This window comes from Carassius gibelio, chromosome B5 (genome assembly GCF_023724105.1).
Source record: "Carassius gibelio isolate Cgi1373 ecotype wild population from Czech Republic chromosome B5, carGib1.2-hapl.c, whole genome shotgun sequence".
Classification (NCBI taxonomy): domain Eukaryota; kingdom Metazoa; phylum Chordata; class Actinopteri; order Cypriniformes; family Cyprinidae; genus Carassius; species Carassius gibelio.
This window is the reverse complement of record NC_068400.1, coordinates 35,959,906-35,978,616: the sequence shown is the minus strand read 5'-3', so window position 1 is coordinate 35,978,616 and position 18,711 is coordinate 35,959,906. Positions and strand designations below refer to the sequence as shown.

Here is an 18,711-nt window from a genome sequence, read left to right as displayed (position 1 = left end):
TCAGCTTATAAGATAGGCTACTTCTGTGAATCTGGTTTCGACTTTCAGAGCGAGATCGCCCTCCGGCTTCGAGTATGAATGAAACAGACACTGAAGGAGAGTTTAGCATCTTAAAGCTAACATCGTTTTGGATACGAATAAAACGTCATGCATAGACTATCTTGTCTCTTTGCATTTAAATATATATTTATTCACACTGGTATCTGAAAACCTCTACATGGACATAAATGATCTTTATTTGTTGCCCAAAGATGGATAGAAGTCTTATGGGTTTGAACTGACACGAGGGTGAGTAAATTATTTTTCTGAATTTTCAGCTTTGAGTAAATTATCAATTTGAGTTTCCGTCTCGTCTGGTCCTTCTCTTTTATCTTTGGTTTTCTTTTTTGTTTTCCTTATCCATGTTATATTGTTTTCTGTGAAAACTAACACCACTATCTGCATTAATAAATAACATGACCATGCCATTTTTTTTTAATGGCAAAACCTAGGTTGCCCTCGTGAAACACTTACTGTAACTGTTCCCCTTTGCTATGGGAAGTGTTTAAGAGATTATACGTAACACTCTTAAATCATTCCCTTAGGTAAGGGGAAGTCATGCCTTAAGTCTCATACTTAAGGGACAAACTTAAGGTGCTTTATGCAACCGGGCACTGGTTAACACGCAAGACATTCTCAACAGAGCAAAGAATCTTTGAGTCACTATGAAAACGGACGCATGGAAAAAGTGTGCCATACTACTTTCTTCTTCTTCTGTTCAAAGGCCATTTGCATACTTGACTCATATCGCCACCTAACTTCTGGTTGAGCAATCATTTTTCTTTTTTTCTATGCTAATTCGATGCTAATTATATAATAATCATATCAGATATGTATTTTTATAATTTAAATACTTTATAGAAAATGCTGATCCATGCTGTGTGAGATGATAATATACAATAAATTGTACAAAGCAAAAAGAAAACAAAGTATAAGTTAAATTTTTTTTAAATAATTGAAATGTTAAAGGGATCTCATTAGTGATATTACATTTTCCAAAAATGATGATGACTAGGAGATTTGACTACAGATGTGGCCTGTCCTCTGGGCTTTATCTGAGCTTATTCTGCTCTCATTCTGCATATTAATCATCACAACTGCAAATTAATGGAATCTACAACCTGGCTGTTAATATAGCACAACTGTACAGGTATCCCATAATACTGTACATACTGCAATTAAAAATGAAACACCTTGAATCTTGTAGGTGACTTTTCAAATTGAAGTGTAAAGAGATACCATAAAAAGCAGTGTAATCCAGTAATCCAGGATTAATAATTAAACACAATATTTTCTGTCGCAGTTTCAGTGTCCTAAACCACAGGGATCTGTGGACAGTTTTGGAACAGCCCGTAAAAGCCTCGCAATATGTGCACTACCCCCTGAAGACTTCAGACCTAGAAACACCATTAAACAGTAAAAAGAAAAAGTAGGTCTGAAGCACACTACTTAAAAAAAAATGTCAAGAAAAGACAACCTTCACTCTTTTAACATGAGAAACTTTTTTGAACATACTTCTCAGCCTTCCCTCTGTCAGATTAGCTTATCGCTAAAACACACTGATGATGCTAAATATCTTACATTAAGATCTTTAGGGACATCAGAGCACTAAACCTGCCATAAAAGCACAAATCTTAAAACATTCTGCCTTATGTGATAAATCAAGCTCATGCTTTTCATTCCTTCCTCTCAGTTTCATTTCCGTACCTCAGTTCACTTGACAAGCCTTGGTATGTTACTCATTCTCTGTAAATCTGGATGGAAGACTCATATGGTGTACAAGGAAGGGCAGAAGACTTTTCAAATTTCATGACCCATTCGTAAAAGAAAAGGTCAAGAGCGTATGCCTCAAGCGAGGCACGAAATTATCTCACTTGAAAAGTTTGAAGGCAGCAAAGGTAGGTGAGATAAATATAAACATGTTATCTCTGTTTGCAGAGAAGGTTTACTGCATACAGTATGTTCATTTTCAGCTGCTGATAAATACAAAAAGTTGCAAACATGCCCAAAAAGAGCTTATAACACAAAGCAACGTATTTACTGTCTGGAAACGGGAGAGATTGGTTTATATCCAACTCTCCTCACTCTTTAAAAGAGATCTGAGGATCACAGAGCATTTGAGTCACCTGGGTTGCCAGTATTTTAATTTGCTTGTTTATCGTTCCATTAACTGTGGCACCGTAGTGTGAAGACAAGCAAATAAAAGACGCACACTCCATTAAAATACCGATAGCACCTATTACCGTCAGCATAAATTTTAATTTTAGATGTGTTCAGTACACGGTCACATAACAGCACTGGAGAAAAATGGCATGGCCTCCAAATAAGAAGAATAATAGGAAAAAAATATAGATTAAAAAAAGATGCCCTAGATGAAAAGCTCATCGCTCTCCTATGCTTTTCTTTAGGATTCATAATTTTTCAGCATTTCTCGCACTCTAAACTCAACACTTTGACAGTGAATTATTGCTTTTTAGATATATACTGTCATATGTACCCTCTAAAAGTTAACAGGGATGACTAAAACTTAAAAAAAGGGAAAATTATTTTAATTTGATTCAAATATTTAAAAAATTTAATTATTTCTGTGATGGCAAATCTGAATTTTTACCAACCCTTACTCCAGTCTTTGATCACATGATCCTTCAGAAATCAGTCTAATATGCTGATCTGGTGCTCAAGAAACATTTCTTACTATCAGTGTTGAAAATTGTTTAGCTGCTTATTATTTTGGGGGAAACTGTGATGGTTTTATTTCCAGGATACTCCGATAATTAAACAAAGGAATTTTTGTAACATAATAAATGTTTTATCACATGAATGTGTCCTTGTATGATAATTTAGTTCTTTCTAAAATAAAACAGAAAAAAAAATATGAAAAAATATTTATTACTTGTATACCTTTAGTAAATACTGGTCTCCTCTGGGAGTAAAACACCAAAATATTCATGACTCATGAACTATTCATCATCTCAAGAATGAGAAACAGCACAATAGTTGTCAGAAATTAGCAAGTTAGCATCACTCCCTTAGCATGCTGCTAGATGGCATAGCTACACTATTATGCTAACAATAACAAGGTTTCTATATTGATAGCTATAAAAGTAACAATATATTCTTGCAGAATAAAATAAAATAAAAAACTGCCAATATGACTAATGGAAATATTCGAAATATGAATGGAAATGGCTCTCTCTCTCTGCAAGTTATTGTAAGACCTCCTTGGTTAGCACAGGAAAGAAGGCTTTAAATCCATGCTCTCAGATACAAATTTTACTGCCAGTAGGATACATACAAAATTCTTAAAAGAATATTTAACTAAAGCTAAATCCACTTAAGCACTTAAGTCTACTTAATCACTGCCTAATACAAACTTTCTCTGTCTCTCAGTTGTTGTATATTCACACTGCATATAACACATGACCACACAGCTCTGCAGCAAATGTTTTTTTTTGTATTAACAGAACCATCAGTCACTATAAATTCTGGAAGGCTCTCCTTCACCTTTTCGTTCGGCTTTTGAAAGCAACCTGACAGGCCCAAGACTGGATAACAGCCCAAACAGTATGAGAGTTTAACAGTGAAATGCACCACTTAGAAAATGCATCCAGCTTTCATGGATAAAAACTTTGAACCAAACATCTAATTCAAAGTAAGTGATATTCATTCAGGCAAGCGCCTGAGAGATTGTTTTTTCTCTCTGTAAAGTATTGGGTTAAAAATGGGTTGCAAAACTGGTTTTGCAGAAGAACATGGAATTGACTGGGTTTTACCATAAAACAAGCTAACTAAAAGGGCAGATAAATTTGTTGTCACCTTCCATATGCATAGAGAATTACCTTTGTCTACCATTTGCAATTGCTCTTTGTCTCTCTTGTAGCTTCAGGTCTTAAATTTCAATAATTTCGATTTAGTTTTAATAAAAACAGAGCTACTGTGCATCCCCGCAAACAAACTGTCGTCTCACAAAACCCGCTGTGCTTCACTGTTGATTCACTGACATGATTCAGCACAGTAAATGCAGCATATGCACAGCCAGGCACTTAGTACAGATGGAGTATATGTCACCTCCAAGGGCAGCAGTAAAACACGTTCTGATATCTTGAATCGGACATCTCCGTGCTGCGAGATTGATCTAATATCTGTCAAGGCCAGCAGGCAGCAACAATAGTAGACAAGTTTACCAACTCATCAGTACGAAACCCCTGTCCCCACTGTGGTAATTGCTGTTTTTTGGGCTTGAATAGAAGGAGATCAAAGTGAAGCAAACATAAACCGAAAGAAATTTAAACTGGCAGCCAAGTGTCATGACAGAGGTCGAACAGTAGCTGGTTGCAGTGCTTCATTTCACAGCATTTCAAATTGTTCTGGTAGCTAAAGCTTTATACAAAGAGCAAAACAGCTCATCAGTGAAGATGATTAATGCCTCTCTCTTCACAACAACCCAGTCAGCCATTCAAAAACACCCACAGTTTTAATTACACAACTTTGTAAAGCACTAATGAAATAACCGACATTTACACTACCAGGCACATTTTTGGACACACCTCCTCCTTTAGCATTATTACTATTTTCCACTACCATAACACAAATGGTAGAATGGGATTTATGCAGTGTCTTAAATTATTGAACAAAATCAATATTATCTTAAAATTTTGATGTAGACACTAGTTTTAAAAAAACTTGCCATTTTGTGGTCTAACTCCTCAAAAAAATCAGTTCATACCAAGCCATAATCTTTGACACATCTTTTGACAATCATTATTGATCATCTGTTAAGAAATAATATGCACCTCTGTGAGCCAATTAATGGCCAAAACTTTTTTTTTAAATTCATGACAGAACAATGAAAAACAAGGTTTTTGGTATGAGTGAATTTGTATTCTAAATGAGTGCAAAGTGCAACAGGGTGAGATGTAGTCATTCACCAGGGATAATAGGAGGCAGAAGAAGAGACAGGGCACAGAACCCTACAAACAAGAAATCATCTAGTTCATTCAAACCCAGCAGGAAGGCCAGAGGTGTGTGCACAGGCAATCTATGACCACAAACCACAAACGTTCATGCCCTACAAGAAGGTAATTATAGAGTACAAGTTAAATTCCCCTTGTGCAGATTCAGACTCACTACTGTGTTATCAACATTGTAAAAAAAAGAAACACCTTAAACTGACCTAACTAAAAATAAGGCAACCTATTACAGTCAAACAACGCAAACAATTTAAAACTTTTGTTCTTCGAAAGAACTTAAAAATACAAACCTTATTCTTTCATCATGTTTGATTTTGAATTTTTTTTATTAAAACTAGAGACAAACATTTTACCCTGATATGAAAAAAAAATATATAAAATCCCAAAGGTGCAATTGAGATGCATATATAATTTTACACACAAATCTCAAAACCAGTCAGATCAACAATTACTAATTCAGTAAAAATATGAACTCTGAGCCATGTTACCAGCTAACTAACAGAAACAACATAAATAAACAGCAAATAAACCAGTAAAATGAAAAGCAATAATAATTTTTATGTTGCCACATAATTAGGTCAAGCAGTAAAGCATGCTTGGAACTTGAAAACATTGCTCTTTCTAAAACTGTATGTTCAAAAGACTCAGATTGGACAACATTTGGACAGATTTTGAACAAAAACATGCACATGTATATAAGTAAGGTTGCTTTTTTTCAAGTTGGATTTTTTTACAGTACATTTTTTACCATTTTCCAGTGGAACCATAAATCAAGCACGTCTTGGTAAATAATGTAGAATAATCAGACTGTAAAGCTTTAAAGCCCCTATTATAGGTAATGAAGCGTTCATATTTTGGTTTTGGGAGTCCACCGACAATCGGTTGACATGCATGCAAGGTCAAAAAACACTTTCATTGTCTTATAATATGAATTTATTTTTTACCTTACTTGCTCAATGACTCCCAAATGATTCGCTCAATGATTAATTTTTCCAAACCCCTCCTTTGCATAACGCTAATCTGCGGTGATTGGTCCGATTGGTCTCATTTTCATTTCATCATGCCTGCAATGTCTGATAAAGCAGCGTTTGTGAGCGCAGCGCTGCTTTGTGTACAGCGTTACCGGGGAAAACACTATTTTACCTAGTTGCAAAAGAATGAATTAGCATATTCATTCAGACCAATGCAAAAAGACCAACGAATGGGCGGGCAATATGCTAATGTTTCACGTTGATATCCTCATTTGGATAAAAGCGTCTGCTAAATGACTAAATATAAATGTAACATGAAATGGCTTGGGATTCATTTTAAAAACGACTCGTTTCAATAATTCAGAGTTACTCTTTCTTTTGAGAGACAATAACTTTATACACTTTTTCCTTTTATCAGAGCACACATTAGTTACACACTGCAAAAAAGGTCATTTTCAAAAATCCATAATAGGGGCACTTTAATGTTCATACAAGGTCTTGCATTAGAAAGAAGTTTTTTATTCATACTTGCGGTAGGTCTCATCTGAATTTTTGTCAAGAAGGAAAAGCACTTTGCAACATCATGGTTGGTCTACACTATTCTCTTTCTAGAAGCCTCTCAGCTAAAACTGAAGGGAAAAGAGGTCTCTAATTGACTCTACATCTATTGGTTCCTCCGGCATCCGTTTGGCCTTTTAAAATCTCCATGACAGTGCGGCAGATGGACTGTGTAAAACTCCATTCCCATCAACCTCTGCCCCTCCCCTCTCAGTTTTGCTCCCTCTCCCTCTCTTGCTCCAAGCTATGATAAAAAACCATCTCTCTTGCTTTGATAAATTGAACCATCTTATCTTTCACCGACCCATTCTGTCTTTGATGATCCCCAGTGGTCGGAAAACAAATCAGCTTTTCATTATTCTGACACTTACATAACCACAAACTCTCTCCCCACAGCATTATCTCTGACTCTGACTTTCCCTCTATACATTATAAAATGGTCAATGTGCATCATGGTGGTGAAAATAACAGTGCCATTGAGCTCTGTTTGTTCCAGAGCCATCAGATGTGGAGTGCACACTGTTTTGTGCTTACTGTGTGCTGGGAATGGGATGGGGGTTGTTATTAGCTATTCACATAACTAGGGAACTCTGAGTTATTAATGATAATTCTACTTAAAGAGATAAATATAGGGGATCAAATCAAGACTTGAAATACAGAATAGTACAAACAGCTGTGTCGCCATTATTTGCATTGCTGGCATAATTTGTCATTGAGAATAATTACTTAAGACTGGCAGGTCAATAGGGGTGAGACTCTGACAGAGAGAGCAGACGATGTGACTTTGCCTGCTGTACTTCTTTGTCAAATCCCCTGTTATTCAGCAGATCACTTTAAAAACAATGAGCAAAGCTTTAGTTTTGCAGATTTAGATGACTGAACAGGATTTGAGAGTGATTTTGCTAGGCTATAATAGTAATCACACTAAACTGGAGTATGTGAAATGTCAGTTCACGTAGCGATTAAATAAATGAAATCCTGGTGCTTCGATTTATTGTTACCCACCCATTGATGCACCTCATCACACGCCAAACTCTCTGTCAGAAATAATCAAAGCTCACGGCAGAGGCAGCTTTGAGTGTGTTTCTGGCTTAAACACTGTCTGCTTAATTAACGGCTTTTATGAATTATTCAGGTCCTAATGGGAAGAAGAATGGATCCAATTAATAAACGAGAGCAGGAATCCCAACAGGAGTGGCTCTGAACACCCCTATTAGCTTAGCACGCAAACAGGAACTACGGCAATTAACGAAGACCAATGATGCTAGAAGAACTGCTGGAATTCATATAAAAAAGGATTTTACAATGTAGAATAGTGATTAGTCTTGTCAGGCTGGAACAATTAGTACATAAGAACTAATCAATGGTCACAGTGAAAAGAGGAATAACTGGTGACTGAATTTGACCAAGGTTTGTGTCATCAAGAAGATATCAAAGTTTTTTCAGGCACATAAACAAAATATCCTTGTGTAACTGTCTGTATGTATGTATGTATATATATATATATATATATATATATATATATATATATATATATATATATATAGATAGATAGATAGATAGATAGATAGATAGATAGATAGATAGATAGATAGATAGATAGATAGATAGATAGATAGATAGATATATATATATATAGATAGATAGATAGATAGATATAATTATTATTATTAATAAATGTGAATACATGTCTAAGTCATATTTTCTTGGTTAAAGAATGAATCTTATCAGTTTAGTGTTTTAAACATTTTACATTTATTTCAAAACAATAAATCAAAGCAGTAATAATTGTAAATATATATATATATATATATTTTTTTTTATTTAAACAATTATATATTTTATTTATGGACTCGTGTTCAGCTGTTCTTTTTCATAATAAAATAATTTTTGGAACATCAGTCATTTGAGCTCGGTGAACTGATCAGTGGTCACAAATCTCAGATAATTTTTTCATGCCATGTGAAGTTTGATTTTGACTTGACAAAATGGTTGTGTGTGTATGTATATATAAACATACAGGGGCGGTTTCTCCATTAGGGCGATTGGGCGACGCACCACCAAAATGTGAAAGGGAGGGATTTTTTTCTTTCACATTCAACCACAGTGTTATGCTAGCTTTCACTTTTCTAGACCGTTTTTTTTGTTTGTTTTGCCTCTAATTAGTCCAATCAGCGTCAAATCTCTTTTGTCTAGTACCGCACCTTTTTTGGCTATTTCTGTCAGACTTAAAAGCTCCCCGACTGCTCTCATTGACTTCCATTCAAAGATAATTTTTTTCTAACTGTGGGCACTGCAATGCAATCTCTATGAGTTCCGGGAGGGCTCGCACTAACGTGCTTTCGTCATCGTGTGTAACCTTAACTTGTGCAAAGATTGGTGGGAACAGTGACATCCAATAATATTTAAAAACTATTTTGAATATTAACAACGAAAAAAAATAAAAATCTGCTTTTATTAAATGTGAAAAATGAACAAACAAAAAAAACAAAACAAAAGAATGAGATGGGGACAGCTACGCCACCTTAAATTCAGTTGTCAGTTCAACTTTATGGACATCCTGGTGAACGTTACCTCAGCGCAGATAAAGTGAGTAATGCAAGAAACCATTGTAATGTAAGTGAACAATGTAATATAGTAAGTAATGTTGTAAATGGGCAGTATAATATAAGTGAGCTGTGTAAATAGTGATTTTTGTGACTTCATTTATTTTTTGTTATAAACTCATTTTGAAGTATGTTTTTTGGAAAACCACATCATGGCTTCAGTCTTCATTTGCTGCTGAGTTGTGTTAATACGCATATAGAAACGTATAGAAAGAAAGAGATTGCTTGTTAGAGTCAGTTTAATTTTAATTAATACTATAATAGTTCAGTTTCCTTTACATCTTTAACTAGTTAATTTATCAACTGAATGGGTGACCTATCCTCATTAATCATGCAAACATTTGCCCCCCCCCCCCCCCCTCATATATATATAGACACACACATATGTAGTCATATCCAATCATATCATGATGGAGGCAGTGCCTCCTCTCACGTGACTTATTTTGTAATATTTGCATCGTTTTAATTTCATAATATGAATTTTTTTCTAGGGGTGTTCCTCAGGGCTTAATTATGGGCCCCCTTTTATTTTCCCTTTATTTGCTTCCATTGGGAAATTTTTTTGGCACGGTATAACTGACCATCTGAATGCTGAGGATTCTCAAATTTATTTACCTTAAAAATATGGGGAGCTATCTTCTCTTGAGTATTTGTATAACTGTTTGGCTGATGTGAAGTGTTGGTTGGCAAGCAACTTCCTCTAATTGAATGAGGACAAATCAGATTTTATTGTTTTTGGTCAGAAAGGATGTGGCATAGATTCTAATGAAAATCTGTTATTGCTCCCTGGGAAAAAAAAATTCTTGGCTTTTTTTTACTCGGAGCTTAAATTTGATCACCAAATTAATGTTGTTGATAAAAATAGTTTATTTTATCTTAGATATTTAGCCAAGTTGAAGTCTATCCTCTATTTCTGTGATTTGGAGATGGTTGTTTATGCCTTTGAGTCTTCTAGTCAGGACTATTGTGATGCTTTGTATCTGGGTGTGAGTCCTTCTCTCTCTCGCCTACAGCTGGTTTAGAACTCAGCTGCTAGACTTTTAACTGGTACCAAAAAGAGAGACCATATTACTCCTGTTCTGATTTCACTACATTGGTTCCCGATTCGATACAGAATTCAATGTAGAGTGTTGTTATGTTTTTGAATCTCTCCATGATTTAATTTGTCTACATCAACCTTTGAGATCTCTTCGCTCTAAGGATCAACTGTGCCTGATAATTCCTCAATCACGCTTGAAATGTAGAGGAGATAGAGCCTTTGCCGTTGTTGCCCCTAGACTAAGGAATGAGCTTCCCCTGCCTTAAAAAATATTTCCTACTCTAGAGTCTTTTCAAAGGATGTTAAAAACATATTTATTTTCTTTGGCTTTTAATTATGTGTTGTAATTTGTATTTATATGGATTGCATGTGTTTGTTTTTGATTTACTCTTTCATGCAGAGCACTTTGGTGCCCAGAGTGGTTTTTAAAAGTTGAGTTGAGTTGAGTTGTAGGAAAATATCAATACATGTATCACAATATTTTTTTTTGCGATACTGTATATATCTCAAAAACGGAATATAAATATCTTTTAAAAATATATAAAAAATCATGCAAGATTCATAGCAGTTGATTAGTTTTGAGTTCATATCCCAACTGCTAGACAGCAGTCTTCACATCTTAACTTAAACAGTGACAGGAAATACTAGCATTATGGTACACCACTATCGTTAGCGTTAATATAGTTTGCAGTAATGTCCGCCCCGGGGACCATGGCACGGGTGGTACTTCGGTTCCACCATGTGCCGCATCCTATGTGAAGAGCACTTCGCGGCTGCAGCTTTCTCTCGTAGTGGGGGTGTTTTGTCCAGTTGGGGGCAGTGCTAACGTCGCAGTCTCAGTGATTAATACAAACTGAAAAAACCTGTGAAATCCAAGTTAAAAGGTTCTCAGAATGTTAAACATTTGTTTTTATTTTATTGTTTTACAGTTGTTTTGTTTTCTTTAGGAATCCTACAAGAACTTTATGTTTCATTGATATTAAGCAGGTGTAATATTTTGTTCAGATCAAAATGTTATGACATTGTATGTCACAACTGTAAACTTAAACTGTGAACCTTTTAAAGCGAGGTTTATAAATATATATGGTCTTTTTATAAAATACATTTTATACATATACATGTAACTAAAAAATCCTGCAAGCACTTTAATTTTCCCCCATACTCATATTGCACAAAGAGTGGTTCAATAATGTTGAATTTTACACTCTAAAAAAGCCGGTGTTATTTTTTTAACCCAAATGCTGGGTTGAGTCTTTCTGGTAATATTTTTGGGTTATTTTTTCAGTGTTTGGGTAGTTTTTGTGTTACCCAGCTCCTGGGTCAAATGTAACAACCCAATGTTTGGGTAGTTTTTGTATTGCTCAGATCCTATTTTTTTTTTTTTTTTTTTTTTTTTTTTGTGTAAATAAAATATGACAATCCTGGTTGGTCAATTTGTAGGTCAGTCCAGTGAGTTGTTCTTGTCCAGAATAAAATGTACCATGGACAAGCTTGCCTCAAAGCTAAAGGCCATGTCATCTTCCATAAGATATCATGTTAACAACTCTGATACTGTCAAATCAGATCAATTCACACCTAGGCTTCATAGTAAACTTGGCAGGCAATGTGAGACGGCCAATTCTCACCTCAAACATCTTTATTTAGAAATGCTTACAGACTGGCACTTTGAGAAAAACATGGTCAATCACTTTTAATCCCTCCATATGGAACCTGCAATCAAGCTTCACACAATAAAGCTTCACAAACAGACGTCAGGCCCTGAACTTCAGCTATATAAACTACAATATTAATGTAATTAAACAGCTATACTTGATACTGCTGGTGTGATTGACAGAAAGCAAAAACTGTCTGAATAGTGCCAAGCCAAGTGTAGCTGATACAGGACTGAGCTTCCATGCAACGATTTGACTCACATTGTTATTTTCTCTGTGCTTTTTTTAGTTTGTGGATTCAATTCTGACAGGCAAACAAGGCTGCGACATGAGTAAGACAGGCAGTACAACAAAGCAAAGACGATACAAAAGAACGCCGCACTTCCCTCAGCAGTCTAATGTGAACGCTTGAAAATATATATATATATACAGAATGAGCCTGCCCACACAAATAGTCAGAGAGAGAGAGAGAGTGAGCAAGCAAAGAGGAGAGGAAAGTTAGAGTGAGGTGGCTGCCTGTCAGTGCTCTTCTTCTGCAAACTATACCAGCTTCAATTGTTATGTAACCTATGATTTAACTCTCAAATCTAGAACTAAAATTAGAGATGATAATAGATTCTACCACAGGCAAATTTCTAAATGGACGTTACAGTTGATAAAACACCAGTATTTCCAATTCTTTTCACAATGCCTGAGACCAGCACCGCAGATCTAATGGGGTGTTTTGAATCAATTATCCAATTTCCTGAAATAACCTTTGGACACACACAGGGAGTCATAGCAAATGTGTTTTTTTTAAAGGCCAGGATTAGGACCATGTGAAGAGTTTAGCCATGCTGCCAAGGTCCAGGTTGGGGTTAAGGCCAAAAGCTAGTGCACAGTACTCTGTAATCAAGTGGGCAAAATAAATAAATAATTTAAAGATTGATTTTAGCCCTGCTAAAGCCACTAACTCTGACTGGGACTCTGGCCAAAGATTTTTCTGCAGGGCTGTGACACTGGTAAAGGACTTTACAGGATGAGTGGAGGGAGGGGGAAAGCACTTTTTTAAGTGACAGATATTTCTCAGTTAATTATGGAGATTCAATCTCTTGGAAAAGATTGTTTCCATGGGGGGTCCCACAGGGATCAATTCTTCTCCTACACTGTTTTCCTTATATCTGCTGTCCTTATGTAGCATATTTAGTAAGCATGAAGCTATGCCGAAGATACTCAATTCTAAATGCCACTAAAACACCCAACGAAATCTCTTGACTCGCTCTCAGTGTGTTTGAACAATATAAAAAATTGGATGGCAAAAAATGTTTTAATGTTAATTGAAGGCTGAGGTTATTGTTTTTGGCCAGCCAAAAGATTCTACTAAATCACTGTTAGATTTAAGCCTACTGGCACCATATTTTAGAACATAGATTTAGGTTTTCAAGTCGATGATAATTTAAAAATGGAAAAACAAATCAATTCTGTGGTATGTGCTTTTGGTAAAGTTTTTTCTTTCAACTTTAAAAAATAATTGTCAAATGCTGACTTCGAAAGAATTATTCATACATTTGATTTTTGTAACTCACTGTACAGGGGCATCTCTGCTGCATCATTGGCTCAATTACAATCAGTTCAGAATGCGTGGGAGTGAGGCTTCTAAAAAGGGTAAAGAAATATGATTCTACTTCTTCAGTATTTGCAAATTTGCGCTGTCTCCCTGTTTGTTTTAGAATTAAATATAAGAATTACATTTTTGTACATAAATCATTAAACAACCAGGTACCTCTGTACCTCACAAACCTCTTGATAACTTATAACTCCCCTAGATCCTTGTGCTCAGAAAACGTTAAACTTCTGGTAGTGCCTAGGACAATTCATTATTAAAAAGGCGACAGGGCCTTTGCAGTAATGGGGCCAAGATTGTGGAAGGAGTTGCTGGTACATATCAGATCTGCTAAATCTCTGTCAATGTTTAAGAAACTTCTGAAAGCCCACTCTGAAGTAGCAGCTTATGTGAGTTAAATTATATAGGTTATTTGTGATTGTTAGTTTGGTCAATATGTGTGTGATGGTGTTTTTATTTTTTATTTTTTAATGCTTTTATGTAAAGCACTGTGGGTAACCCTTGGGATTATTTTAGTAGTGCTATATAAAATAAATAAAACAAACCAAACCAACCAAATCTAATGGGGTTGTTTGGTACAAAAAACTAGAGTCAACAATGTAAAAATGAAAAGACCAACTGGGGTTCTTCACACTGCCACACTGACAGATCCCTGTAAAGCAGTGATTTCCAACCAGAAGTATGTGTACCCAGCAAAGTAGAAATTTAGATTTTGCTTTGTTGAAGTTAAAAAACAGAAATTATCGGAAATTAATAAATGATTTTAAAAAAAGTCAAATCCTTAATGTTTTTTAATACTATTATTATTTTAGTTGGTATACATATCTTTATTTATTTTTAGTGTGTCCCATTTTGGTTTTCACAGGGAAAGTTTTTGCTTGATTAAAAGAATAGTCAGAAATGGTAAAAGACCAACAATTGCAACTGAAGTTCATTAAAACTCGTCTCTTATAATGGGTTTACTTAAAGAGTTTTTGCAGTAACCTTATCTGAAAGCTGCCCTTTTGATAAGATTCCTATAAGTTTTCTTCAAGTTTCCATCAGTTCGTCAGTCTGATGAACCCCAAAAAATGTCTTTCATTTCTCACAACATGAACTGTTTAAAACACTGCAAAAAAAAAAAAGAAGAAATAAATAAACACGTTCACTCACTCACACACACTAACACAGAGATCACAAATCACCTTGACTGCCTCTCCATGAGTGACTCGGTCAAACACCATGTTATTGACTTGCATGATCTGGTCTCCAACTCTGAGCCCCTCTCTCTCAGCGGATGATCCCGGCTCCACCAAAGACACATAGATGCCAACTCCATGCTCTGACCCACCCCGTATGCTGAATCCTAGGCCTTCGTGGCTCTTGCTCCTTTTCAGCGTAACTTGTCGGATTTCATCAGGCACTTCCTGCATCAGGGCTGGCGCTGTCCCCTCAGCCGCGGTGCTGAAAACCAGAGCCTGGTGCACAGATCCGTGACTGGGACCGGCCTGCTCGGACTCGTGCAGAAAATGCACGGAGGATGCTCCAGCATGAGCGTTCGTGCTGCTGAGGTCTTCCGAGCACTCGTGCTTAACGCTGGCTGCCAGCAGATCCGTCTTCAGATAAAGCCCTTCCGATGTGTACTGGTCGAACAGCAGCTGGTCTGAGCGGGGTATGACCAGGCGCAGCATGGGTAAGAGTTGGCGCTTGTTGGGTGTGTTGAGAATGATTTTGAGAGTCTGCACGAGATCGAAGACATTGCGCTTGGCGTGGTAAACGTTGAGACAGTGGATGAACTGCTCCCTTTCGAAGTCGTTGAGCAGCACGTTGAGCGCGTTGTGCAACTTCTTGACGTTAACGGAAAGCGCGCGGCCACCGGAGCCTAGGGAGTTCGCGCCCGACTTGAGAGAAGCGCACTCCAAATCCGTGCTCATTCTCGGACACCTCAGAACCACAGAGGGATTTCACATCAGGCATTAGGAACAGAGCAGGGTCACGGACTCTTGCTAAAAACGGAAGCGCACCGCGATTCTTGCGTTAAACCTGTACCCAGCCATGCTGAGTTGAGTCTTCAAAATAACAACGCAGAATAACTAGTGCAATGTAGTTTCGAAACTTTAGATTATTAATTAAATTAGTTTAATAATCACTTTGAACAGTGGAAAAAGTACACAGTGGAAACACTGTTCTCCCAAAGGCAAACAACAAACCCGAATTAAGTCCTGCGAGGATTTGACATCCGTTATAGTGACTTAAATCCTTTTGGTAACTCACTGTGCGATGAGAAACGGGCGGAGAGACGCGTCCGGCTCCGAGAAAGAAACAAAAACACAGAAAGAACGTTTAAAGTTTGGAAGCTGCGCTCAGAAGAGCAGCGCGTCCGGTCAGTGTGGCTCGCTCGGATTTCTTGTCGCTACTACTGAGTCCGTAGTGAGATACCGAAACGGCGCTCTGGAGGAAATGACGCACGCGCGAGGCGCCTCTGTTGCTTAGGAACAAACAACTGTGAGGAACACATTTGGACAAACTAAACCACATTTTTCCTGTGCGTGAGCTATTTTTAATGTTCAAGGCCCACCGGGCTACTGACGTTAATCAATTGAAAATAAATCGTTTCCAAAGAGCTTTGCGCACTTAACGTAAAAGTTCTCAAAGGGAAACACAGTCAAAACCACAGCCGCCTGCTTTCAACTTTACACGAATGTGCCATAGGCAGATCATCTAAATGTTATGTATTTATTTGTTTTATTTATTTATTTATTTATTTTAATGGATAATGAACATTCAGCATGTCATTATTGAAAAATAAACAAAGATAGGGCGATAACATTCTGTCTGGCTCAGGTTGTCATGTCCCATGAAATGTTGATTTGATTTGTAATAAATCATTATCTTGTAGATTAGCGCTTATAGATTCTGCTCAGAAAAATAGTCTGGCTTAGACGATCTTAGAACGTTGGATAACATTCTGTCAAGGTTCTCTAAGGTGATAATTCTTTCAGTAACGTTAATAGAATGCTCATTCAGAGTTAACTGGTCTCATATAAAGTTCTTAAAACTTTAGCGCAAAGTTTCTATTTGTATTATTTACATTGTTTATAGAATGCATTTGAAACATTTTGGTTGGACATTCGTGGTCGTCAAAAATAAAATTTCCATAATGTCTGTGACTGTGAAATAATAAAAAAAGAACGCTCCCATTACAAAGACAAATTGGACGTTTTAAAGCTCAGAAAACATTTCATAATTTAATTGTAACGTTAGCAAGAAGTTCTTGTGTTAGAAGCTGGGAAGACGAACACTGCAACATATTTATGATTTAATATTTAATTTAAAAAAGATTAATTTATCAATCTGCAATGAAACATAAAAATTGTGCCAGTATGGCAATGGTGGAACATCCCATTTAGAGATCAAAAATATCTGACCTAGCAAAGCCACAACTGACCAATCGGAATCAAGTGTTCCAGAGAGCCATTAAACACAGAAAAACTTCCAGAATAGTAGTGACCTAAATAAATTTTTCAATAATGACAACCAAACCTGATTATGATTGACATTTTCCTCTGGAACACTTTAAAAAGAAATATCTCAGTGCAGATGAAATTCTAAAGGCCCTTACATTTCAATCTTACAGCTGATTTCTTATCGTAAGTTAAGACGGGGCAGTGAAAGCTGTTTTGAACAGATTTACAAAACAAGGTCAGTGTTTGGACGCATTTATGTGTGTGTGCTTCATTTGAGAGTACACTTTAAACCTGAAGCTCTCTTATCTCTTGTGTCTGCCTGGGAAAAGAGAGTAATATCACATCTAAAACACAGCTCTGCTCAAATCAGGTTAGTGTTGCGAGAACCCGACTCTCACAGAGGCTGCTAAAAAAAATCTGCATAATCCATACTGCACATTGATGGCAGTCCATGAATTATTTTAAACAATTATAATTATCCTTTTTTATGTAGGCTGTCTAATGTGCTTAAAAGACAACCAGCAAGGTTTTAGGCCAGTCTGTGGATTTCAGCTGCTGTGAAAGCTCAGTTAAAACACCCGTGTCATCCTCTAAGCTCATAAAGAGGAATTAGAAAGGCCTGTCAGCAGACATCCACAACCTACAGTTCACCAATAGTCTCACTCAGGGCTATTAATAAACTCATATGGACAGACTGTTGCTCCCTTTAAGGCTGTATTTAGTATTAAGGCTGTAACCTCATCCGTTTCTGCAGAGACCTAAACCAGTTTTTAATGTAGTGTGTTTTACTGGCCCCACAGCAACAAAGTGCATTTGTGTTTCCAGGGAGACTGTATACATAGGTGTTAAATCAAATAATTAAAAATATCATTAATACAAATTAAACGAAACAGTAAGTGCAGCGTTATAAAATAAACGTGAACATGTACTAAACATTAAAATAAATGACAACAGCCTCTGTAGAAAATGAGACTAAACATCTATAGACCCTCTCAACTGAACTTTCTTCGTTCTACCAGGTGTCCAACCCACTGATTTACAGCCCTTTAAGATGGTGACATTGCAGCAAAAGAGTCTAATTCATTGCTAATTTGCAATTACCGCTCTTGGCATCAGCACATTGTGGCAGAAATTAATGAACAATTAATGGGCCTAAATGAGACAATAGAGATGCTCATTGATCTTTATGCACTGTAGAAGTGAATTCACTTCAGCTGTAAGTCACGCACAACTATGACTCACTTACCAAAAGCACACATACACACTCAAAAGTGCTCCAAAATGAATGCCAGTAATTCAATTAAGTGCTAAAATACCAAATATCTTCCCTTGTCCATTCTTTCTCCGTTTGTGTGTGTGCGTGTTTGTGAGAGTGATTTAATGAAGCTGTGTGGTTGGGTTGGTTTAACCTAATTTGAGTAACTCCTGTTCTCTTGGCTTAAAATTAAGTCTCCAGATTTCTCCCTGCACCATCATAGTTGGCTGTTTTCTGCAGTCTGCTTTCTTGATAAGGAGTCCCACATCACCTTTTGAGTACAGAGTAAGTGACGTACAGAATAAGCAACTAACTTTTATGATATGTTGTGCAGTCAAGGCTATCAAATAGGCTACACAAAGACCCAAATACAGTTATGTTACAACTGACAGAAGCTTGTTTTGATGCTGAAACATGTTAAACTGTATAACTCCCTGACACTTACACAACACCATTTAGAACAGCTCATAAACATGACGCCGAATTTCACTCTTTGACAAATAAAAATCCAAGGACAGAAGGTAGGAGGGGAAGAACTGATCGGTAAACGTTGGGTCAGAATGCAGTACAGC

The 18,711-nt window shown here is 36.6% G+C and overlaps 1 protein-coding gene across 1 annotated transcript in view; it reads right to left on the bottom strand.

Moving 5' to 3' along the window:
* Window positions 1–15,826, bottom strand: part of whrnb (whirlin b) — a 52,377-nt gene extending 36,551 nt beyond the window's left edge. The window contains exon 1 of the mRNA XM_052557840.1: window positions 14,623–15,826. Within this exon, the coding sequence (XP_052413800.1) occupies window positions 14,623–15,351 (729 nt within the window). The 5' untranslated portion in view covers window positions 15,352–15,826. The remainder of the gene's footprint in view (window positions 1–14,622) is intronic.
* Between the last annotated feature and the right edge of the window lie 2,885 nt (window positions 15,827–18,711).